This window comes from Nesoenas mayeri (genome assembly GCF_963082525.1).
Source record: "Nesoenas mayeri genome assembly, chromosome: 1".
Taxonomy (NCBI): domain Eukaryota; kingdom Metazoa; phylum Chordata; class Aves; order Columbiformes; family Columbidae; genus Nesoenas; species Nesoenas mayeri.
Window position 1 is genome coordinate 123,814,846 of NC_137541.1, and position 25,692 is coordinate 123,840,537.

Below are 25,692 nucleotides of genomic sequence, written 5' to 3' on the forward strand. Positions count from 1 at the left end.
GATGTACAACCCTCTTAAAGCAGTATAGCCTGCTCCCCTGAAATTGTAAGAGTAAGATCTAGTAAGGTGGAGGGAACAAGTGCTCTGTGTCCAGGCAACTTTGACCTCAGTAAGGCTTGTGCTGACTGAGTGCTGACAACAGAAGGATGTGCTTGGACCAGAGGTCCTGCCAGCCTTTATCCTGGCTCTTACCTTTGGCTGTGCCCTGGGAGCACCTTCCTTACCAGTGTGTGAGACAGTGCTTGTAGCCTGTGTTGCAGGGGAAACATCTTGTATTTCAGGCCATGTGATGGATCAGAGGACACCCTAGCTCTGCTGAGGCTGTCCAACATACAAGGCTCTTCTGCTACCTGTGACCAGCGAGATGGATTGTCCCTGGCTGTGGCTCTGTGCTGCAACCAGCTCTTTTACTCTGTGTCCCCACACCGTGGGAAGTGGCAGAGGGGCTACAGCGCTGCAGGTGTTATAGCACAATGGCCTCTGCATCTGCTCCACGCTGCCCCAGTGTGCGCTGGAGTAGATTCCTGAGCGCCTCTGGAAGTCTTGTGTTCCTAACACAGGGGAGTGGATGTTCACAGTGAGATTGACATATGCTGGCTGGCCAGGCCGGAGAGTAGCTGTTGGCAGTGTGCTTGAATGGGGTGCGTATGGGATCCATCCCATACACGTGGTCAGTGTGAAGGCAAGAACCAAGCGGAGCTGTACTGGGTTTGTGCTGCAGACAGTAGGTGAGAGGAGGAGGGGCTCTGAGAAGACAGGAGCAGAAAGAAGTTGCTCACAGCTGATTTTTCCTAGTTGTGAGAGAGTAAGACATATTTTTCCTTTTACTTTGGTCATTCTTAAAGGCCCAGGACCGCCTGTTGCCCTTTTCCTACAGCTCCTGTGTGCGTGTGTCTGGCAAAGCTCAGGGTTTCATCTGTCATCTGTAATGTAGTCATGTATTGCTTCTTGCTGCTCCTCCTGAGAGAGCAGTAAGCAAAACAGCCATGGTGAAGACACTAGGCCTTGGCCCTAGTTATGCTGAGGTCAGACGATGCAGTCTTGGGAGATTTTGTTTTAAAAAATGCATTCAGTTTTACCCTCTCTTTTGCAGTTAGAGTAGTCTTGGTGATTAGCAATAAGGCCTCTTGAACTGAGGGGGTAAGAATGACAGATATTTCTTTTCATCAACTTACTCTTTTTCTTTCCAAGAAGAAAACATGAAGCTGCTATTCTAAAAGATCTGTGCTTTTTGGGAGTTTGTTTCTGTTTTGGTTTTGTTTTTTTATTTACCCCCTGCTTTGGTTTTCTGGACAGGTTTTACGTGACAGCGGAGTGTTCGAGTACACATGGAAGGAACTTTCAGTTTGGCTGGGACACTTGGATAATACAAAAGAAGACAAAAAGGAAGCAGTGATTCAGTTTTTGGAAAGGGTAACTACTGTTGAAATTAGCCAGACTAACAATGCCAAGAATAGCATTAATGGAAACTAATTATTTTCTTGGTATTGTTGAGAAAAGTGTCAAAGATCAGTGAATGAATTCTGAGAAAAGCAGTGTTTGTAATTCTTTATACAGAGCTGACATCTTTCTTGTCTTGGGTGGGAGGACAGCGAAATGATTTGGAGGAAAATTAAATCCAGAAAGATAAGTTGTTATTACAGCATTGTTGATAAAAGGGTAGAATGTTGGGGGAGAGGGAGTAGCTCTTATCTCCTCTTTATGTGGCAATACCTGCCAAAATTATCAGACCCGAGTAAACTGTCATCTTTTACAATAAAAGCTGACATTTCTTGTTTACCTTTCAGAATGTTAAATGCCCAGTGCTTCCTTTTCATTGCAGTTTGCCCAGGGACTGAGTCTGTGGTAGCACTTCAGATGCAAAATTGCAGTGGAGATTTCTTTTGCCTTCAGACGCAGTGTCCTATGCACAGAAGTAACCATAGGTAGATTCCTGCAGAAGTGTATGGAAGCTGTCCTCCTAAAACTTTCCCAGCTTCCAACCACTTTGAGCACATAGTCTGTATTAACAAGATATGGTAGCCTGTAGACTTATGTTTCTCTCTCAACCTCTCCTGACAGATCCTGTTGAAACTGGTGACAAACCCCTATCCATATACAGATAAAGCAGCAGACCTTGTTCAGGAAGCCAGTATGCTCCAAGTTAATATGTTTAAACAAGACTCTGATAACGTCAGCATCCCTGTCTCTCACATTGACGGTATGTGATGATTCCCTCAACAATGGAGGATTCCGAGACTTTGTGCTAAATTTTCACGCCCTAATCTGCAGATGGATGACTGGTAACTGTAGAAATCTTGCTTAAGTAAGGGCCTACAGGATTCAGCCCTTCAGTTGTATTTTGTATCAGAGGTAGAAGTCTCAATTGCAAAGTTACCACTTAACCCCCAAAAGTAATTTTTTATGGACTTATGCCATTTTAGCAGTGTTTTAAATCTCTCTTCAGACTTCTGCAGTAGCATTTTTTAAATAAAATGAAAACTACTACAGTTCCTCTCCCTGGGGCTGCTCATATGTGTTCATCCAGGAGGAGAGGGATGAGGCGCCCAGGGAACTTACTTACTCCCTGGCACACAGCTGGAATTTTGCTGCTCCTGTTTTTTGGGACCAGTCACAGCTCTACTGCAGACAAAGTAAAAATTCTGCAGATGTGGACACTTGGGCAACTTACCACATGCTAGTTGTTGTGCTGTAACAGTCCATGTGTAGGAATTTGCAGTACATAAATGTAGGATAGTTGAGGTGGTTTAACACTCCATAGCAATGTGCATCAGTTGCCTTGAGCTGACTGCTACAGAGGTGTAATGCCAGCCACAGAATACATGGTATTTTCTTCATATGTTAAAGCAGTCTTTGACTCTTTCATGACCAAGATTTGTTTCTGTGGCCGTGTAGAGCTGAGAAACTCTTCAAGGACTGCTCAGTCAGGATGTTCTTTTAGTGAGGAAGTGGCTGCTTCCTTCATACTTTGCCATATGTATTTCCTGTCACTCTTACGCTCTGATAATCCTTACCTAAAGCCGTTGTGATAGTGGTAGGTGATGCAGCTCTTCCCTTCCCTTTCTTCTGTCAGTTGTATAGCAGTGTTGAAAAGCAAGAAGTAAAGCTAAGCACACTGTAGGAGACCGTGAATTGTACAGTTGTGTTTACCATTACATTGCTAGATGAATGTGTCTTTCATACTTTTTTCTGCTAGGGGAATTCAGAAGCTGTCTTGTTGGATTCTACTTCTGTGGTTTCCTAGTTAGTCCGAAACCTCTGCTTACTTTTTTTTCCCATTTAATAGATGTCCTGGATATGGTGGATGTCCTAATTGAGGGCAGTGATGGCTTGGATGAAGAAATTGGGTTCACTTTAAATGAAGACATGATTATCCAAACATTTCCATTCAGTGCTGTTGTCCCTGCTGCATTAGAAGCCAGGAATATACTGTTGCTTCAGACTGAAAATGGAACAGGTACAGACTTTTGTTTCTTGGTATCATCTGTGCTAGTGGAGCGGAAGTGGGATCATCCTTACTGAATGAGCTTCATTTTATTGTCTTCCTTGCAAGCAGAAGGAGGTGCTTGCCATGGCATTCCCTACTTGAGAAGCATTAAAGCTTATGGTGTGCTTCTGTCCTTTTTTCCTGACCCTAAAGAAGCTTTGGGTTTCTGGAGAAAAGAAAACAGGTGGAAATTTGGGCATTCTATGAACTGCCATTTGACTTCAGGAAGTTCCTACTGTGGGAAAAAAAACTTGCCCAGGTTAGAAGAAGAGAAACCAGTTTTGCCATATGAGATGCAGGGAAATGGAGGAGGAAAATGACCCCAAGCTCTGAGCACAGTTTAGAGGGGATGTGAGGAGCAGAGATAACTTTCCTGCATATACAGTCTTGACCTGGAAGCTCCAGGGCTGAATGCTGCCAAGTTCTACCACCTTATTGAGGAAAGGATTTGGAGGAGCAAGGTATAACAGGGGCAGCAGTTGGCCTCAGAGCAGGATTTGCCAACTCCACAGTGCCTCACTAAGCCCTATGTATATTTGGCTGTTGAATAGCACCTGGGGTGCAACTGAGCATCCCCATTCTGCAAGAAAATCCTCCATATTTAACCAGTGCATGTTAACCTGGGTGTGTTCCCCCCAGTAGATATCTGTTCTGCTCTTAGGTGGTGCGGGGCTGTGGTCCTTACCCGTCAAAATATAGATAAGTTTAGCATGACATAGTGAAAGTGGAGTTAGTGTATGCGTGTCTGGAAGGAGAAAGGCCAACCTGAGCATGTATCTTAAAGTGGGGTGATTATTTACATCAAGCAAGGACTACTGTATGGAGGATTTTTCCAGATACCTCAGTGGGTCAGAAACACTTGTCTAGCTTATCACAAACACCTTTTAATCCTGTTCAGTGCTTTTAAAAACAATGCTATATGGCCTGCTGCCCAGGCCTTAAGGAAAGAGGATTGCCTTAGTGTCTACTCCTTCAGATTAGTTCTGTCAACAGAGGTTTCATTTTTTATTTTGCTTTTCTAGGAGCACACGTCATAGAGTATCTTGTTGCTGTTTTCACTGACCTCCTGCACTGTCAAAGAGATCCCCTCGCCCTCTGCTTGATGTTTCAGCTCTACGATAAAGATCTGCAGTCACTGAAAGTTTCTAAGTATCCTCAGCTCTACCAATTTAACCAGTACTACAGTCTCTGGATACCCCAGCAATCTCAGCAACCTGTGGTATGCCATACCTGAAGTCACTTGAATGCTTGAGCCAGTATTACTTACTATAAAACCTCACACTGCATAAAGGTTACATTTCCATCAGAAAGTGCATTTACATTAAGCTAATTCTATATTGCTTCTTGATCAGGTTGTGACTCAAATTTGCTCAAGGGCTTTTCTCTAATGATAGAAGAGGTCTGTGCTGGGTCTGGGAAGTGAAACCAGGGCTCAGGGGTTGTATGCAGCCACTCAGAGTTCGGCTCCTTATCAGGCACAGTGTAGCATAAAATACAGTGTGGCCCAAGGGACCAGATTATGGTGGTTGGTGTCACCCAGGTATGGGGTTGGGCATGCACAGACCAGCTGTGCTCAGTGTTCATGTGTTTTTCTGTTAGCCCAGCAGTGACTGTGTGCAGGTTCCCCATGGGATACCTGTGACTAGCTCTGTGAGGACGGGACTGTACACATGTGCTTCTGGAACTTCAGTCCCAGTTTTAGCACAGAACTCGTTTCAAAGCAAAGGTACCTGAAAAAACTTTTGATTCATACTCATCTTTATTTTTCTTTTATGTTTTTTCCATTTTAAACAGTTTAAAAAACACAAAGAAATGGGCAAAGAGCCTGCTGTAGCCCTGGATTCTGTGTTTACCCCTTTGCTAAAGAAAGCCTATGAGAGAGGAAGCAATACCTTACTGGAAGACGATATCCAGACAAAATTGAGAGATTTGGCTTCCCAGGTCCCACCTGAACAGCTTTTGTTAGGAGTAAAGCAAGTGTTGTTATACCTGAAATCCACAGTGGAGAACTTCGGCAATGTAAGAGCAATGTTATGATGATATTAAGGGTTGGTTTATTTAATTTTAAAGCAGAAAGTACAAATGACTTGATTGTTAAAATGTAATAATTCAATTCTGGTGTTTTGTCATGTGCTCAGCTCTCACTGATACTATAGAGCAACAGACAAACCTGCACCTAATTTGTGAACAAACATCTGCCCTAATTGTTGAGGAGTCTTGGATTTACTTTGCATGGGTTACCTTACTGATCTATGTGTAGTGCAAATAAACTCCATATTTTAATTCCATCTCATGGGTCTCCGTAAGAAGCCTTTCTAGAGAGTGAAATTTACTGGCCTGTGTTACATGAAAAGTTGCAGTGTAGATTAAAATGTATAAATATTTATTTGATACCCTCAGACTTTTCTTAGAATCAAGTTTCTACAGAGGAGGGTGATTCCTTCTCTCAGAAAAGGTTGCAGTCTAGGAAGTTCTTAGTTAATTTCTGTTCCTGTTAGGTAAATATCCTTCTGCTCCCATCCTTCTCTTTTCTGAACTTTCAAGGTGTCTGTATTTTCACAGCTTAGTAAAACTTCTGGTCCTCGCCTTGTTGACCTCTATGTGGACCTGCTGAGCAGCCTGTTGTGCCGGGGAAATCAGATCGAGTTGGATAATCAGAAGAAACGAGAAGAGCATCAAACTGAATCAAATCTCTTTGTGGATGAAGAAGCTCTGGTTACAGAGGAATCTTCAAATGACAAGGTACCAAATCTCTTGATACAGCCGCCAGAAACACACTTGTTAGTAAATGTTGATTTTATTTATTCTCTAGGGAAACAGATGTTTTGTTGCAATGTTAATTTGACCAACTCCATCATCCACAGTCTCATCCTTAAGCTGGAATGTGTTCAGGAGAGGTCCTGACAGAGATTTCTCACCTTTGCAGAAGAAATTCTACTCCATAAGCCCAGCGTAAAGCCTGGTTATGCAGATTATGTACTTGGAGGAGTGAATTTTTGCCCCCTTTTATCTGTTCTGTGGATTTATGAAGATTAGAATGGGACTGTGTTGACAAACCCCAGAATACACAGTTTTCCTCTGGAAATGCTGAGACACATGAAGCATGTGGAGTGAAGGCATGCCTCCCACATCATATATGTTGAAAGAATGGTATTTATGTGCATGTAATTAGTAAATATTTTTATCTTCTGACCAGTTAATAGACAATTTCATGTTCACTAATTGTAAAAACATACTCTGCAAAACAGGTAGATGAATGATATTCCCCCCTTCCCCCCGCCTATAATTTATCAATTCAGTGATATTGTTGCAACCATTTGTTACAGACACTAGAAGATATGCTGATGTTGATTTTCAGACACCCTACGCTGGAGAGTTGGTTCCTGGCTTTAGAACAACGTTCTCTTCCTCAGCACAGTTTGAATCCTGTCACTGTGAAGCTCCTCTCGGCTCACCTCAATTCCGGTGTGCTCCAGCTCTTGAAAATGGGTGCCCCGATGCTGCAGAGCATGGATCACAAACACGTGTTATCCAAGTACTTTGAAGCTATCACAAAAAGTGTCTTGAAAGAGCTACAGGCTGCAGGGAAAGACAGAAGCCAGGTCTCTCCCAAGAAGTCTCATCAGCTGGAGGCTCTGGAGGAGCTGCACATGCACATGGCTGCAGCGCAGCTGAAGGAGATCACTTTAACCATGCTGCGACTTCCCGAGATGAGCTTGACTACTCAGAAATCTGAAAAATCCCCTAAAAAAGGGAAACAATTAAGCTTCTACGGACAGATTTTGGTGCAGCTTCTCACGGAGAGCTACCAAAGGCAGACCCAACAAGGAGAACTACTGCTGTCCACAGAGCACATTAAAGCTTTGGGGATACTGATGACAGCATCAGCCAGCAAAGATTTGGAGAAAGTTTTCCTTCAGGCTCTCCAAAGCGAGCCAGTCCTTGCACATGCAGTCAGCATAGAGGTGCATGTTCACTGCCTTAACCAGATGTCAGAAACCTGCCTTGCCATCGTGGGCACGCTGCTAAAACACTGTAGGACTCACCTGCTGCAGTTTGAGCTGTGGTGTCTGAGCGGTGCCACTGCGAAGTACCTCAGGAAAAACATGGAGGGTTTTCTTCCACTCTTTAATGTGTATTTGCAATGCAGAGACCAGTATGATTTCACCCGACCTTCTGCAGGTAAAGCCACAGCTGATCCCTGTTTTTGATTTGGGAGGCCAGATTCTCCGTGTGGGCTTTTCTGGCTCTAAAGTTTTCCATCCTCTGCACAATAAGTAGGGGTGATAACAGTTACATGTTTAACTTCTGATTATTCTCTTAGAAGCACCTCTCCAGTATAAAAGGTAAAGGACTGTAACGAAGCTTGCCTGTTGGACTGAAGCAAAGTATTCTTAGAGTTGCTAGTGCTCAGTTTTCTCTTTTGAAGCCCTTACCACTTAGTGCATGTGAAAATCTGTCTTCATGCTTATCTTGGCTTAGTATAGGAGGTAAAAACTTTTTCTTGGGCGTAGATAGAACCCTATCTGGTGAGTGGAATGCCATAGCCATATGGTTTTGCAGAGTGTAAGCTTTCACTTGTACAAGAGTCCAAAATTTCCTTCTAAAATAAATCTCCAAATACAGCTTCCTACAGTAATGCCTTCCTAAATTGGCAGTCCAAAACTTTCCAAACGAACACCAATATTAAATTGACATGACTGTTAAATTTTCTACCAGCAAAACTACAAGTTATGGTTCAACTCGATAGAACAGGATCACTTTGTTTTCATATCTCATATTGCATAGAAATGTGAACAACAAAAACAGACTGACTGCAGCAGTTGGTGGGGAAAGCCAACTCTATCTAGGAGAATTTCAAGTAGGGAAAAGACCTAATGGTACTATGGAGCAATAGAGAGTGCACTTCTCTGTAGCAGATTAGCAGCTACTGTCATGTAATTTCCTAGAAACTAAGTAACATGAGCCTCTATTAGAAAAGTGATTTGGGATTTTTGTAATTATAAGTCTGTTGTTACTTAACACACTTAGATGGTGGAACCTATATCCCCTGCTCTCCCCCAACAGTGGTCTCAGCTGTCACACCTGTCTTGAGGAAAGCTCTGTGGAAGGAGCTCTGCGGTGTATGGCAAGACACAGAAGCATCGCATGAGACCACTGTGAAACTGCAAGTTCTTTCAAAGTTGTTGCCATCTTCAGAAAGCAAAGGGCTGCGAAGCCTTATTGACCAGCTTCCTGCTGCTCTCGAGAAAGCAGAAAATATCGAGAGGTAGGCAAGTCCAGTTTCCCTGTTTCAGGACTCAGCTTGTCCTATAAAGTGTTGTGATAGATATGCATGAATGAAAATATTGTGAACAATGCTGACATCCTCTCTTCAGAAAATCTGTCACTTTACACTTGGGCAGAAAGACATCTTTATCGCATACAAAAAGCATGTTACAACATAAAAAAAAAATCTTTCTGCAGTTGGAGGGTGGCAGATGCCATATCTAGAGTGCTTGAAAACTCGGAAGAGCTGCATTCCTGGAGGAAGCGCCTGTTGTCAGCCTGCATGAAGGGATTAATTGACATATACAACAGCAACAGAGATGAAAGCAAGCAAGAAGTGGAGAGGTCCATGCTGCTGAGGCTAGAAGAATTATTGGTGAGACTTCTTTTTATCTGCCTTCCCATAATGTGACTATGTGCATATGTGTTATTGTGCTCTTGTATCCTGGGTAAATACAGATTGGACTTTATTTTCTGTTTTATAGATTATGGATTCTGTGGGATTTTAATAGCTTTTGCAGAGTTAACTTAGTCCTGCTAATCCCTTATAAGGAGCAGTTGAGTTGTTCTTGATGGTGGCTTTCCACTAACATTTCCCTTTGAAAGTCAGGGTTTGAGGTGTTCAAGAGTTAAAAATCAAAGGTTGCCAGTGAATGTCTTCATTAAAAAAAAAAGTGATAGAGACACTTCCAACAAGACCCACCTGCCATGCCCTCTAGATGTGTGGCAGAAATCCGGTGGACTGGAGATAGAAATCTGGACTTTGATCGTAAAGAACACTTCTCTAGTTCAGTAAGGAAGGCAGATTCATGTGAGACATAAAAATGAAGGTCTTTGCAGACAGTGAATGCTTTTAACCTCTTACTGGCTTCTAGTGAGACTCCCTTTTGGGACATGATTGATTGTATAGGACAGCAGTCTTGCAGGACCTGAGGGGTTACCTCATAGTGTTCATCCTGATGGTGTTTGCAGGTCTGACGAGGTTAGCACCAGGACTGCTGGCATGTGCAGCTGTCAGTCTTCTTAAAACTGACTGTTGTTTATTGTGGTTTATAACATTTCAGGGAAGATCAGTTTTTGTAAAGAACATGCACACCCAGCCACCTCTGTTTGCAACAGGCAAAGACTGGTTAGCTTCAGCACATTGTAGGTACACAAAATCCTGGTACCCAAGTCTCTTGCTTTGACTTGCTGACTTTTTGTTCCTTTCACACTTCAGGAGTATGAACAGTTTCAAGACTCTGGGTTTTTTGGTACGTACAGACCAACGTGCTTTTTAATTGCATACAGCACATATGCTCCCCTGCTCCTAGGACCGACAAAACCAGACTTACAGTTTCATTTGAATCAGGAGGTTTCTTCCCTGTTATCCTCTGATCATCCCACCTGAGTGCTCGGCTTACACATTGCTAGTGTGTCTGTTGAACAAAAACTGCTGGTCTTGATGATCTGTAGAAGCTCTATGTGCTAAATGTGAACATCTTTTTAACTTATTACATGCACAGCGCTTTGTTGAAGAAGTGGACCCAGATGACTGGTACAGCCTTGTAAAGACGGGACTCAAGTAAGTAATTTTGAGATGCACCAAAAGTGCTGTGGGAGCTACAGTTCTGTTCACTTGGCCTTGTCCTACATTGTACTGAAAACACCCTGTTTCCCTTGAGTTCAATCAGATTTGACAGTGCTCCTTGTTTCTCAGGGTGCGCTCTATGTCACATCCACTGGTTTCATTGGATCCTGAACCTGCACAACGGCAGGCAGATTTGGATTTTGTGCTCCAGTTAGCATAACTAACATAGCTAACTAGGTAGCTGGAGTAGCTTCTTTTCAACTGGCATAAAGAACATTTATGCTCATCTGATTTCTTTTATTTAAGGTATTTCTTAAATACAATTCATAAGAAATCAGAATCAGATCTTTCACCTTTAAATGTAAACCATTTAAATTAAATAAATAAAAAACAGTTTAGGATAATCTTAGCTTCTTTAGAGATAGAAGTGTTAATCTGAAGGGTTGCTGTCTGAAGGGTTGGTAGGCAAAGTCCTAATCCTTTATTAAGATCAGTGCGGCTACGAGAGTCACTCTGTGTTGATTCTGTGTTGATTCTCTTTTTTCTTTTGTAATTAAGATGCCAGTATAGCTTAAAAAAAAATTAAAGCAGCTCAGGGAAAGAGATACATGTGTTTTCTTTTTTTTTTTTTTTTTAAATTTTGTTTTTGTTTTACTAAATCTGCTTTCTTTGCAAAGTTCTCATGTCTTAAACAGATTTTTTTCAAGCTGCTTTCCTTTTGGTTTGGTCTGAATTTTCTGTGATCCTTTCTTCCAAAGGTACCGCTACAGAGAGGAAGCATTTTTGAAAGTCCTGAACATTGCTATTCAGTTATTATACAAGAAAGAATCCTCACTTAGTCAGAGATTAGTCAAGCTCTCCAAACTTCACATGATGGTCACGCAGCACTCTCTATTTTTGTCAGCCATACTGAGGTCAAGAGAAGAAGATGGCACAAATGTCGCGACAAGAGGTTATTTTTTTTCTACTGCTTCCCTTTAACTATATTTAGTAATCTTGTCTTTCTTGTATTATATTCTATCCATGCAGTAACCTATCCACCTACATATACTTGCAGAGCTATTAAACAATTCCAGAATATTAGCATTTATTTTTAAATTTTACCTTTACTTAGATCCAAATGTTGTATTCATTTTATGGCTGCTGGTTTTAAACACTTTTTTTTTCCCTGAAACTACTGAAAAAGTGGGTTTGGGATTTTTATTTGTTTTTCAACCTTGTTGAAACACTGAATTGATTCTTTTGATTTCTGTGAGGTTGCTAGTGTAGGGTCACTGAAGGGCATATAGGTTCTCTTAGAAACGTGTGACAGAGGCCATCATTTGACAGTAGCTTGATTCAGAAGTTGATTTTGCAGGTTGTATCAAAACCGATGATTTAATCAATGTATATTTGTTATTGCAAACTTCCATGAGGAATATCCTTCCATGAGTAATATAAATTGGGTGATAGTTTACGTGTAGGATTGGCTTTGTTTCTTCATCTCTGCCAACTAAAGTACTTGACCTTGAACTAATCATTAAATCTGCATAGACCTCAGGTTTTTCCCACTGTACAGGGCTTTGAGATTCCGGGGTTGAAGGAGCCATACAAAAAAAGGGGAGGAAATTCTCGGGGCAGCATGTGGATAACAAATTTTGTATAGATCAGTTAGCAACATGTAAACAAACTTCCAAGTTTTAAATTGCCTGAAAAGAGCAAGAAGCTCTTGTAAAGTCACAAATCTAGTGAATTTAAAAACAAGTGATAGATTTTTCTGCATATTGCCTGTGTTTTACCTTTTGCGTGTATTTCTGTAGAGCAAGATGGATTGTTTGAGACTAACTTCATTAATTCGGAAACTTGGTGTCAAGAATGCATTCGTTCAGGCTGTTGTCTTTATGATCTGTTTTGTCTTGATGTATATTTTATATTCCTGTAGATACTAGGGGAAAAAGCCCATGCCTTTTCAGATACTGGGAGTGAAGAAATCTGGATTCAGGTCTTGAATCTGCCACAGAAACCCTATTTGCCTTTGAGCAACCTGATCACTTATTCGATCTGTTTCTCAGCTAGTTATAAAACAAAGGTAGATAATTTTTGTGCGCCCCAGAAAAGTGTTCCTGTAGCTAGCTAACTAATTGGATCCTGCAGTGATGACCCCTGTTTAAATGCACTTTGATAAGTAACTGCAGCCGGGGTGTGAACTTACAAGTTCTTGCTGTAACTTCTTGAGTAGCTCAGAGAAGCTGTTGGGATGTCTGACTTTAGTCTCTGCAAGTCCTGAGCTAATTTAATATGCCTTCTTAGGAGAGGAGGGAGCTGTGGTATGGTAGGATAGGGTATAGCACTTTTTAACGGAGAGCAGATATGTACACGTTGAAAGTTTCTGTGGGGTAGTGAGCCACCTTGTATACCCCAGCTCACGATAACATTTGTGTGTCCAGCTTAGAAACGGTGTTTTAATTTCTTCAAAAATATTACTCCACTTGGCTGAAGTGCATCGTAATTGTCCTTTAGTGCAGTCAAGGAGATGGTTTCTGGTATTTATAGAGATAGATCTTGATCTAAAATGTACAGTGCTGTATGTACATCTGTTTAGAGAGGGTATGTGTGTGGGGGAGTATTTATATGCACACTGTCTGAGAGAGCAGCAAAGCTCAAGCTGTGTGTTTATTTCAGAGGCCTTGGTGGATATACTGCTGACAGTTGTGAAACTCAGCCCTTCTCTGTGTGAGAGCAGTCACCTTGCTGTGTTGCTGGGTGCCTACGGGGCTACACTGAGTGCTGTAGGTAAGTGCGTTAGTCTGGGTAAGGTACTTCCTACTAGACCTGGTTTTCATCTTCATAGGTGACTGACTTTGGGTTTCATCTTTGTTTTTAGATCAGAAGATACTGCTACTGCTTCAGTTATATGAGAAGAATAATCAAAGTCTTATAAATTCCAGGTAAGCCAACCACCTTTCCTTTTCGAGTAACTACATGGAAATAAGCAGTCTCACAATTGCTGTTTTTCCAGGGTCCTATTTTTAACTGTGATAAAGAGTGAGCAAGGTCAAATTTAGAGGTGAATGTTGCTTTTGGAAACATTTTTCCTATGTATTTCTTATTCTTAACAAAATTGTCATGTGTTTCCTGAGGTTTGGGGTATCTGTGGGTTGGGTGAGGGCCTGTCCCATTTCAGTAGTGCCTCACTCTCTAAGTGAGCGATAGAGAAGAATCCACTATAGGGATGTCATCACACATGAAGGCCAAAGCACAACTTGCTAGTGTAGAAATCATTCCCCTTCCCTGTTCCCTTGGGATACAGGATTTGCTACTCAGCACAGCCCTTGCTGGCCCTTTTCAGTGATCTTACCCCTGTATGTGGGATATTCGTCTCTGGTGCTTTGCTGAAAAAGAATATACCAGTGGAGAATTGAGAGTATAACCGCTTGTATTACATGTATATTGTTAGTTTGGGAGTACTAACATGATATCGATGCTTTCCTTGTTTTTCATCAGTCTGAACTGTAGCCATCCCTATACCGCAACCTTGCAATACATCTACATGCTTCAGAAGGGATAACCATGTGTTGTATAGAATAGTCAGTTTCTTTTCAGGCCCTGTACCCAAGCAGTCCACAGGGAAGTCTGTTGCTGTTAGTTCTTACATACGCTGATGTTTTTGGTCTGCCTTGCTCAAATGCATTTTTCTGTCTTTGAGGCAGGAGCATAAATATTAACAGCAGTGCAAGAGTACCAGCACAGCCAGTTGCAGCAGGACTGGACTCTGAGTTCAAAGAACCTCCCTTAGCTTTGTCTGAAAATACAGATAATCCTTGTAGCCTGTGACGAGGACAGAAGATGAAGGTTCTTGTTAGCAAGGAGCTGAAGTGGCTTCTAGAAGCCAGGACTCTGACACTAGCTGCATCCTGTATAAGTCTTTACTGAAAGCATTTGTGAATGGGAGAGTGTTATGTGAGGAGACTCATTTCAGAAGCAGTTAGGTCCCAAAACTTTTATAGCTTTTTTAAAGGAGAAACGATTTCATACTGTACCCTGACGTGAATTGGTAGCTCAAAAATTTGGGCTAGACTTGATCCCAGCACTGAAGAGTTTGAGTGACCACAGAGAACATTCAGGAAAAGTGCTGTACGTGCAGCCCAGCAGAACCCAACTTGTGTTACAAATGAGAGTCTTCAGGTTCTGGAGGATAAGAAGCCTAACGCCATCCCTCCAGCTGCCTCACTGACAGTACCTATGTAATAAATGACAATATCAGTAGCACTTAAAGCACAATAGCAAAGTAAGTGGTGTCTAAGGAGCAACTTGGAGGAGAAGAGTAAGGATTTATGTTTTACTAACCACTGTGATGCTGGTTTGAAATATCAATTGCATTTGAGACAGCCTTGTCTGACCAGGTCTTGATCACTTGTCTCTTCATGCAGCTGCTGTCATACTTACTTGCATTTATAGTTTAAATTTTTTAAAAGTGCTTTTTTTCTGGGAAGGTAAGTTCTGACTTGGAGTAGGAAATAGTTAATGAGACACCCTCAGACTGAGTTTGAAAAGCTTTTGGATGGATGAAGAAGGTGTTGCTAGGGAAACGAGTTCTAGTTTCAAGTTCCCACGGGATAAGTACAAGTGAAGGAAAATTTAAATACTAATTTATATCCTCTGTTATTGCCTTTCACTCAGTGTTAGCAGTCTGTTGACTAATGCCTTTGCTTTTAATGATGTTTAAGAATCCTGCTCTGGGGTCCAGCAGCTGTGGAGCATCACAAAACGTGCAAGAGTCTGGGGAAGTCACTTTGGCAGCAGCCAAGCATGGAGGAGATTTTGTGTCTGCTAGATCGAGAAAAGATGATGAAGACAATTCTGTCTTTCCCCCAACATCGCCGTCTTCTGTCACCAGAGGTGCTTTGGTTCAGACTGCTGAATTATCCTTTTGATATAGAAAAAGAGCCTTTCACTTCAGTAATTTCTTTTTTGCATTCATGTAATGCATTTGTTTACATCAGGAAAGTAATTTAAATTCATAGGAGGGCTGGAATGAACTATTTAGGAGCACTTTTCAAATGAGTTGCAGTAGACGGACAACATCTTGTCTGCAGGTGTGATTGTGCAGCATTGCAAAGGTTGCCATGTATAAGTGAGACCAAAATTTAACTTTTAAACAGTTGTTAAATTTGACTGTCCAGGAATCCACTGATGGTGGGGTCTTCTTTCACACAGTCTGCTAGCATGCTTTTAGACCTGTTTGATTTACTTAGGGGAAAATAGTTTCAGAACCCTGGTAATGAAAGCCGGTTTAAAACACAAGCACATCTCACCCTATGTTGCATTATATTTTGCGGGGTTTAGTATCAGCTACTTTATAATTGGATGAGATGGTCAAAGGAGTTTGTAACCAAGCTGGAAATTGGTGTTACTCCTTACAAATACTGGTTTTGATTTCATTTCAGGAGGAACAAAAGTCACTGTATAGAGATGAAAGTGTCAAGAGTCTTGATGACTTCTATGATCCTTGTTTTCTACTTCAGCTCTTTAGTGAATTGACCAGACCAGGTAAAGTGAATGTTTGATATTTAATGTAATTTTATTCTGCTGTGGGAGCTGCATGGCTTCCTCTGTAGCTCTGTTATTTTCGATCTAAGAGCTAATGCTACAAAGAAATTCGTTCCTGGCTTTGGAGAGAATGAACATACATCACTTAACCACCTACTCCATTGCATTATAATTTTCGGAACAACTTAAAAATTAACAAGGCATAATTGGCATTAAAGTTTGTTGGGTTTTTTTTAAAAGCACTTTTCCAAATAATGCACTGCATCTAGTAAGATCTGGCTATTCAAAATAGAGCAAAGTGGCAGCAGATAGGCATACCTGCTGAGCTGCTCTTGTCTAGAAGGCTAGGTGCTCCCTCATAGCTCTTTTAAACATAGTGGATTAACCCTTTGTAGAGGGACTGTTCTGCTTAAGATAAAGAGAAGTTTTTAAACTGGGACTGGAAACAGCTTGGAAGAGACAAAGTAGACGCAGATTTATGTAGTCTGATCTGTTGAACAGCATTCTGTATAGCATGAAAACCAGCACAATGTCATTATAAAATAGCATAAGAGGGATCAGTAGAGAATATTCCCCACTGGAAGGTTGTATTTTTTCTGATGAATGTGTAGAATGGTATTCTGCATCAGCTATGGTGTCACAGCAAGACAGGCATGGGAGGGATGGTGCCTTCTGCTGTTACACACAGTGCCCCACCTGCAGCTGACAGGACTGCTCTGATCTGGGGCTGCTTGTGGCTGAGTTTTTGGGAACAGTAACTGGCTCCTTTCGTCTCTGCTGTCAGTGGGAGCTGGGCAGAGGTAGGGCAGGTCAGAAAACGTGCCCTACAATGCTGGAGGAGTTCTCTGGGCATAAACCAGAAGCCACCATTTCTGGGGAAGGGTGAAGTTGTTTCCTGACCAGAGAGAATCTCTGTAAGGGTATTGATTTCTGTGACTGAATCAACTGGGGATTTGGCCTGTTACAGGCTGTGGTTTTAGTACAAGGAAACTTCACCCAACTCATTTTCCATTGGACAGAGTTGCATGGGGCCACTGCACATCATGAATAGGCCTGTGCTCACAGTTGTTGGAAAATTTTATGAGATCTGCATGGTGCTTGAAAACTAGTTGCTTAGACTCACTTCTCTTGTTTGACATGACCCTGGTTTACTTCACAGGCATGCTATTTAGAGAGAGAGCCCTTAAAGATCAAAGTGAGACAAGTATCATAAGGAGTTTCCTAACCAGCATTCTTTGTGTGTTTTGACTAACCACTGTGTAGTTACAGCTGGATTTGGCTTTCCACAACAATAGTATCAGAAGCAATTGGCAGGCTGATAACTGTCTTTCAGTGAAATCATACTTACAGTCCTTCTTTGTTCACCTAGACCCTTATAGTACAGTACCTGGTTTGTGTGTTCTTAGCCTATACTTAACTACAGTTGTAAACTGCCCTGTATAATTTTGACAGCAGTAAAAAGAACTGTCTCTTAGTCTACTGAGGGGAAAAAGGTAGCAGAATTATTTGGCACTTTGCAGTAGAATGGATCTTAGACAATCCAATTTATGCTGGGTCTCTGGCCTTTTTGTTGATTAAGAGCATAGACAGCCAGTGTCTTTTGAACCTGGATGTAATAGTTGGAAAAAGCACCTGTCATTGTCACCCACCACCTGGAGGCCACCACCTTCACTGGCTGGAGGGATTTGGTGGCTGTTGGTCAGCCAGCAGGGACAGCTGCCTGTGTGGGAAGCAGTGGGGCTGGGGGAGCGATTGCTCGTGGTGTTCTTGAGGAGCTGTTGAGGCAGTGTGTATCCTGACATGGACTGACTCTAAAACTGGAGAGGGGAAAAATAGGTCTTGTATCTGCTCCATGCCAAGTGAGAGTCTGTGTCCTAAGAGGGGCATTTTTAAATGGCCCAAGTGATTTATGAGTTCAAGTCCCATGGTGCTCCTAAACCATGTCAGCTGCTCTTGGAATTCCCAATTCCTCTTTATTTATTTGCTCTTTGTACTGGCTGCGCAGTGCCCTGTGCACAGATGTTATATAACTGCTGAATTTATAAACATGGACTTGTTGCACAGTCTTTAATGCTCACTGAGTAAGAAGTATGTCTGGAGTTGGGCAGATAGCAAGTTCTGTCTAACTTTAGCTCTGATAAGCATCTTGTGGAAAGCTTTTCCATCATGGTTCTCAAGGTACTTTAAACAAGCTGTATGTCAGATTTGGAATTAACTTTTTTTTAATAATAGCTTGTTATTTTATGTTAGTTGTTGAATGCACTCTCCAAGGTCAGCTTGATGGAAAATATTTCCACTGCGTGTTTTCAGTGAAATAAAGTTTTCCAAATAAATCTTTCTGTGACCAGCATGCACTTTACTGCTGAAGTGAGGACCTTGCATTTCACTATGTGTTATGACCCCATAAAATTTTGCACTTTGTCTGTCTAGTTCATGTACATTAGTAGTTCTGAAGAACTGCGGTCTGAAGGAGAGCCATGTGGCGGCTTACTGAGAAAGGGCACACCACACATATTTGATCCTGTACTGAAGAGGGGTTGTTGTACGGGCTAGGGCTCTCTGTGAGATGTCCATAAGTGATGGAGAATCCTCTGCACACAGACGAGCTTTAGATCATCTTTGCATGTTCACTTGGGCTTCAACAGAAAGCGTCCATTTCTGAGTGCTTACCTTGCACCCTTGCATCTTGCCCGAGGAGTGGGAAGTGTGGAGTTGCTTTGCCCCAGGCAGGAGGCAACAGAAGGCATAGATTTGGTGTCCCTCTGGGCTCTCTCTTTCTCCTGCCCTGTTGTTGCTCCTCTCATGGTTTTCACTGGGCCTCGCCCAGTGCCTGGAAGCAGAGGAGGATAGAGCTATATCTGTACAAGCTCTGGTGTTGCGAGAGGTATCTCACGATAACAACTGAGGTATCTTTTCACTCACTAGGAGAATGGCTGAGGTGTTTTGCAGTATGCCAGTTAAATTTGATGTGCTTTGGTGAGGAGTGGTGTAGCGACGCGCACGGTAATTGCTAGTATTGAAACAGCTTGTAAAACAACTCACTGAAAATACCTGTTATTGCAATTCAGCAATGCCTTTGCATTGGTCAGGTAGCAGTGGGCTGGTTTGGGGCAGTGCTGGGAGGTGGAGACCCTGCCGTTGCCTGGCCCATAACTAGCAGAGCTGGATGTGAAACTGCCAGGCACGAGGTTTTGAAGTAGGAGTTCTGGCAGCTGAGGAAATGATGGGAGAAAGAGCCCAGCTGCTGCTGCGGGGACACAAATAATCTGTGATTTTCACATAAATATATATAAAATATATATATATATATATATATATATATATATTAGTTGTGTGTGGGTGGTGGTGGGGGAGGAAATCAGTGGACTAAATATAGGTACTTGTCAGTAAGACTAAAGCCTCTTCTTAAATAGGAATATTTGTTTCTCAGAAACTTCCTTTTGACCTTGAGTGTGAATTACAAGAAAATGTGAATATTGTTGTTAAACTCGGAACCACAATACATTTGCATTTTTAGCTGGTAAAACACTACTGAGGTGCCATTGCTTTGTGTTACTGGTGAATGGAATAGAAATAGCGCAGGAAATATTGTAGAGGTTTACATCAAGTCATTTCTAGCCATCAGTGGGTAGAGATGGCACAAGCTCTTCAAAATACACAGCCCTTAAATAAGAAACTCTAAATCCCAATTGATGGCCAAACGCTATGGAAGATAAATGTTAGATTCAAGGGTGTGTTTTCTGTTCAACTGGTTACTGTTCCTGGCAGGATTTTGTTTGTCCCAGAAGGGCACAGTTGAGTGCTTTGCTTGGAACATGCCTTGCCAGCAGAATCGCTCATGCCTGCACAGTAACAGCTGGTGTGGCTAATGGCTTATTTATGTATTATTTTCCTGTCCTTTCTCTAACAGAAGCTCTGTAGTGCAGACGGGCTTTTCATCTGTGATGCTGATCTTTCTTTCAGTACCCAGAAAATGTTTTAAGGAGAATTTTCCCTCTTGTTCTTCTTTGTGCTTAACTTTCCTGAAACAGTGAGTTATGTGATGTCTTTACAGAATTTACTCCTAACTCGGCATGGTCTAGCAGGCAGAGTCGTCTCTCTCTCACATAAATGAAACTAACCACATTAGTTTCAACTCAGGTAAAGAATTCCTGTTCAGAGTGATTGGCAGAAAGCCTTTGTTAGCTGAAGGAGCCTTCAGCATGCAGTGAACTAATAGTTTGTAGGGGTAGACCTAGAAGTTGGTGCTTATGAATTGAAGTTTTGTTAAGGATTATAGTGCTGTTATATACTCTATGACATGTCACTATAATGCACTGGGTGTTTTTCTTTCCCTTTTTCTTTTTTTCCCTCTTCCTACAGAGTGTGTAGTGGCGTGTCACAAGTTTGTCGAAGTCAATGCCCTGGGTCTAACAGTAGCTGCCCTTAGCAGCTATGATTCCAACATGAGAGCAGCTGCGTATTTTGTCCTGGCTTCCTTTCGTTCTCATCTGGAAGGAGCTCGCTTTCGAGAGAAGAGTCAGGTAAGACTGAGCTTGGTTGATAGTTTGCCAACTTAGACGTTTTATGTCATGGACGCTTGAAGGAAAGTCGTCGCTTTACTCGTCTGTCTATATGTACATGGTGAGAGAGCTAAAAGCACCTTTTAATCCTCTGTTCTATTGTTTTTCTTCTATTCTTTGTGTTTCCTCCTGTTATAATCAGTGGGCAGAAAAAGGTGTTCTAGAAATTTCCTAGGAATTTTATTTGCAGGAATGGAAATCCTGGTGGGATTTATATTTGATTTATGGCCTGTGAAACACCCTAAAAGCTTATTTATGCATTCATGGTCTCCTGCTGTATTTGTTTGAGTTATGGTTCAAGCATTTCTCCCCTGGGCTCTTTTGCTGCAGTTGCTGTATCTTTTGGATTCTGTGCAAAATGGAATCAGGCAGCCGAACCTCAGATTTACCTTCTCTTTGGCCCTCTACGTTGCTCGTGTGGCACAGCAGATTCTGAAGCCAGGTATGTAACCTACTGTGTGTGGAACTCCTGGGTGTTAAACAGGAGAGAGCCACTGTGCTTGGAGTAATGATGGATCCTGGAAGTGGAGGTAGCCGGTAGGAGCCATGAAGCCTGATTTCCTGCATTTCAAAGAAGAACTTCCAGTGCTCACCTTACTGGAGAAGTGGGAAATTTTGATTGTGTACAAAACTGGTCTGATCCATCAGGGATGAAGCCACTCCCTCCTCATAATTTTGGGTGGAGGTGGGTAGAGGACTGAATGAGTGGAACTAGATGAGTGTGCGAGTTCTGTTCAGCGAATCAGAGTAGGTTGTCCTTTTGTCCCTAGACACTGAATCAATGTAAGTCACTGTTGCAAAGAAGAATCATAGCATCAGAGAGTAGTTCAGGTTGGAAGGGACCTTTGGGGGATTCTAGCTAAACCCTCTGCCCCAAGTAGGGCCAGCTGTGTGGGCAGGCAGCTTTGCTCAGGGCTTTATCCTAGAAAACCTGCAGACCTCTAATCTGACCCTAGAAAACCTCCAGGGATGGAGACCATACAGTCCCTCTAGACAACGTGATCTGCTGCTCTTGGGGAATGTGTCTGGTCTATCGGTTAAAAATGATGATTGCCTAACCCTAACAGTGAAGTGTTAGGCTTGAAATGTGGAGAGATTTGCCTCTCACTTTGCCACAGATATTTGTTTTGTCAATGAAGCAGCATTGGATTTGCTGAAATTGGAGACACGTGGCATGTTCTTCTCACCTGCTCTGTGTGCACTCTGAATGAGCTTTTCATTTTGGCGAAGAGGAGGGACGGCCAACAATGTAATCAGCCTTAGTGCAGGTGGCCTTCTTCTGTAATTAATGTACTATTCTGACAACTAGCTGAAACACTGGAAAATACAAGTTCTATTTATTTTTCTGCGTGGTTGTGTGTTGTGAACATTGTCCTCCTTCACAATAACCATTGTTTCTCTTCACAGAGGAGCACATGTATATGAAGATAAACAGATTCCTCCTGTCACACCAATATTTGGACCTGAGGAAAGTACCAGCATTTTTCCAGCTTTTCTACAGTTTTGATTTCGAGGTGAGAATCCCATCTTAGGGATCCACTAGTTCTTCAGAAAATAATAGAACAAAGCTATAAAAATGCAATGAAATCTTATTCATCCACAGGTGATTAATTAGAGGCATCTTTTTGTTTGTTTGTTTGATGTGTGAATTAGAGGTATTATTTCTGAGTTTATTTGTTTTCTTTTTTTACTAGTAACGCATAATGAAATGAGTTGTGCTGTGCATGCTCTGTAAGCACAACAGTGTTCTGCCCTAGCTAGCTTACATTAATATTTGAGTTTAGATTATTAATGTTGAGATCAATAGAGGTATTTTAGAAACAGCAACTTTTAAATTTCCATTATCAGTGCATATTTGAGCTGCAGACTAACTGTTCCTGATGGATATTATTGATTAAATTTGATAGGGATGAAAACGAAAAGTCCAGAAAAAGCTGTTGAGCAGTGTGCTGGCGCTCCCAGGGAACCTGGGTTTTTGTGCTCTTGTGAGCAGGCATTATTTTCATGTGTCTGATGCTGATATTTTTCTTATGGCTTCTAGTACAAAATAGAACGTGAATGGATTCTCAGATTTCTTGGAGAAGGGTTGCGTGATAAACATTGCTACGAGCTTTATGACTTCCAGAGGATTTTCCAGGTCATTCTTTCCTTTTTCAACAGTCCTTTGTGTGATGAGGGCTCCCAGGTAAGAATTTAAAAACAAAACAAACCTAAAACCACAAAAGCTTGCATGGTTTGGAGATCTTAAACAAGTACAAAGCAGAAAGGAGTGATTGACTCTTACTTAGCCCTCTTGAAAATCTGTTCCTTGTTGAGTTTGAATATGTGTGGAGGGGGGAAATATTTGCTTATGTCTAAATCAGTGTCACATCCTTGTCCCACTAAAATTGGAATAGGTCCCTGCCATCAGGGGACCTTACTCAGTTTCATCAGCTGGTGGTCTGGCTCTAGCCTTATTTCTACTGCTTTGTGGAAAACATTACAGATACCGCAGTATTCCTCATATGATCAGGGCCTTCACTGTTTTAGGTCTGTTTATTCCCTAACCAGCATATTATCTCTACAGTGCTTTAGCAGGAAGACAGTTCACATGCTGGAAGCTTTTGTGTTTCTGAGCATCCATCCTGAGAAATCTAATTAGTTAAGAGTATGTCAGTTAGGTATCAAAATCTTGGCCAAAAAGAGAAGATTGTCTTGCTACCTTAAGACTTTATAAGAGTAGTGTCTGTATGTATGAAGCCTTGAAAAGAGAATGTCTTTTCTTCCCTGGGGTGTCTAAGAACATGTGGTGTTTGGTAATACATTTTAACTTTAAGTTGATCAGATCCCATATACCAGTCAGACTGCTGATTATATCCTTCTGAAAGATTAATAATTAGATCTTGACAAATTTTGTAAAGGAACAAATTATATTTTCTGCTTCAGAATCGTATTCTGGACATATTACAAAATGCTGCCCATGTCACCAGAGCTGCCTATGAGCTGATACAAGATCACAGCCTCTTAACCTGGATACTGCACATCTTAGAGGAAAGGTAACTAGGGAAATGCTAGTGAAATGGGAAGAATTTTACCCTCGACGGTAGACTAATTACACAGCTGAGTATGAAAACAAGGGTGACAGATACGGAGATGGCCTTTCAGGGCTTGTGGTGTTGGGCCCCTAGGGCCATACTTGCAGAACCTTGCAAACTCTGAAGTGTTCCCTTGTGTTTCTAAAGACAAAACTGAGATGCTTTCACCTTGATTTCATCTCCCCACACACCTTAGAATAACAAAGTAAACACAGCTCCTGGTGTTGTGCTATAAGCATCGCTGTTGTTACCTAAAGTCTGAGAACCATGAGGAACTGAGCTGTCTTGAGCAGGAGCTGCTCTAAAGAATTGGTGGCAGTGGTTGCAATGTAGTGGAACATTTGGCAGAGCTGTGCAATGGAAGATGCAAGTCAGAAATCATTCGTCTCCTGCAGGGGCCGTGATACATGACGATGTTTTCCTCACTTGCATCATGGCAGAGGAGGGAGGGCAGTAACCAGGACCTCGGTGAGGCTGCAGCTTCAAAGAAGCACGTTCTCATGCCCTGGCTGAGATGCACCTATTGCCACGCGTGGCTCCAAAAGTACACTAGAATATGGTCCCCTCTAGGGGATGGACTGGCTCCTGGTTAGGATCTGCTTTTCAGATGGGTGTTTGCTTCTTCTTTCTTTTTGTTTTTCAGGTTTCTGGAAAACAAGATGCTAAATAAGGTTATTTCCTTACTCCATACTCTGTGGCTAACAAATTTAGGAGACAAGAGAGAAAACAGGAATCAGTCCAAGGAGAACAGGAAGTTTCTTCCAATTCAGCTTGTAAATGAATTTCTGTATGTTTTGATTGCATTAATCAAACACATTCGGTAAGACCCTATTTTTTGGGTTTTTTTTACTTTTAGTCAGTTTGCATCTCATCCTCTGTCCAGTTTGAAATTTATTAAGGCAAGAAGAATTTCTTGATCTCTAGTAGTTTAATGTGTCCGTCCCCCCCGCTTCAGTTCGAATGTTGTAGTGAATTTTGATGAGATTTCTTTGACAGGGAGGTTTAGCTGTTTAAATACATGGGGAATAAAGTGACAGCTGATGCACAGTTACTATCACGTTCTACATCCTTAATTACTGGCCATTTTTAAGCTGCTGTGTTTTACCTTTTTCTTGCTGGATTGAAGCGTGCAGTTAATGGTGCTGTTTGCTGCAAGGATCTTTCACACTCGCTGAAGGTTTAGGCTTTGTGTCTGTACCACACCTTGCAAACTGTACGAGGAGAAATGGTGCAAAGTTCTGCATGACAAGGTTAAGAAGGGGTCAGTCTCTTCACCTGTCTAAGCACAGCAGTTGCAGCAGGGGGAGTAGAAAGCAAATGGGTAACCAGTTCTGTCTGGGTTCATAAGAGCACCTGCAGCTCCTCATGCACACAAGTATTGCCACAGCCTGGAGAAGCTGTGGTCATTTCCTCAAAATTTTGGAAAATTGTGCAAAATGAAGAAGTGTGGGTAAAGCTCCAGACCACTGTCCTCTTCCTTGTGTGCCATCTGCCTTTAGTATTTACAGGCAGGAGGGCAAAGACTACGTGTTTCATGGTCTATTTTGCCAAACACTAGTGGAGCAAAGTACTGGCGATTCAGTGGGAATGAAACTATTTATTACTGGAATCCTGAGAAATCGAAGTATATGTCTAGAGAAATGCACGAGAAACTGTAGGAAGAAGCTGTAAGGAGAAAAAACCTGTACTAATTTTATTAATTAGCATGCAGAAAAATACATGACATTTTTGTTTTCTTTCCATAGGACTAATTTAGATCTAGACAAACTGACTCAGTTTTTCAGTACACTCAATTCTGTGCTGGAATATCGTGCTATAGTTGTTGAGGCCTTCAAAGAAATGAGCCGGTTCACTGTGAATGACAGTGTTCTCTCCAATAAAGAGATCCTGCTGCTGCTGCATAAGTGGAGCCTCATTGAAAAAGACCTGCAACTGCAAGAGGATGTGCAGGCTCTTGCTCAGAAATACCAGATCAAGGAATTGCTGAGTAAGTACTAAAATATTTTGGAAAAGTGATATTGTTGAGGCTGTTAGAAGCTTAACCGCACAAGGGAGGCAGCCCTCATAGGAAATAGTATTAATGACTTTTGCCAGACCATCTGATAGAGCCTGGGGGAGGAGGAGCGGAAACGGAAATCTGTTTTTCAGGGCTCCATTGTAGTGATTTCTAACTTTAACACAACTCTGGAAGCTTTGGAGAAA

General features: G+C 41.9%; 1 protein-coding gene across 1 annotated transcript in view; it reads left to right on the forward strand.

Moving 5' to 3' along the window:
• URB1 (URB1 ribosome biogenesis homolog) overlaps positions 1-25,692 on the forward strand; it is a 56,366-nt gene that overhangs the window by 26,509 nt on the left and 4,165 nt on the right. Inside the window, exons 16-37 of the mRNA XM_080352576.1 lie at positions 1,297-1,413; positions 2,062-2,200; positions 3,287-3,457; positions 4,510-4,706; positions 5,282-5,506; positions 6,050-6,229; positions 6,814-7,669; positions 8,555-8,756; positions 8,954-9,131; positions 10,261-10,319; positions 11,084-11,277; positions 12,987-13,097; positions 13,189-13,252; positions 15,032-15,203; positions 15,752-15,854; positions 20,217-20,377; positions 20,747-20,858; positions 21,824-21,930; positions 22,458-22,601; positions 23,342-23,451; positions 24,134-24,310; positions 25,236-25,477. Coding sequence (XP_080208702.1) covers positions 1,297-1,413; positions 2,062-2,200; positions 3,287-3,457; positions 4,510-4,706; positions 5,282-5,506; positions 6,050-6,229; positions 6,814-7,669; positions 8,555-8,756; positions 8,954-9,131; positions 10,261-10,319; positions 11,084-11,277; positions 12,987-13,097; positions 13,189-13,252; positions 15,032-15,203; positions 15,752-15,854; positions 20,217-20,377; positions 20,747-20,858; positions 21,824-21,930; positions 22,458-22,601; positions 23,342-23,451; positions 24,134-24,310; positions 25,236-25,477 — 4,021 coding nt within the window. The remainder of the gene's footprint in view (positions 1-1,296; positions 1,414-2,061; positions 2,201-3,286; positions 3,458-4,509; positions 4,707-5,281; positions 5,507-6,049; positions 6,230-6,813; positions 7,670-8,554; positions 8,757-8,953; positions 9,132-10,260; positions 10,320-11,083; positions 11,278-12,986; positions 13,098-13,188; positions 13,253-15,031; positions 15,204-15,751; positions 15,855-20,216; positions 20,378-20,746; positions 20,859-21,823; positions 21,931-22,457; positions 22,602-23,341; positions 23,452-24,133; positions 24,311-25,235; positions 25,478-25,692) is intronic.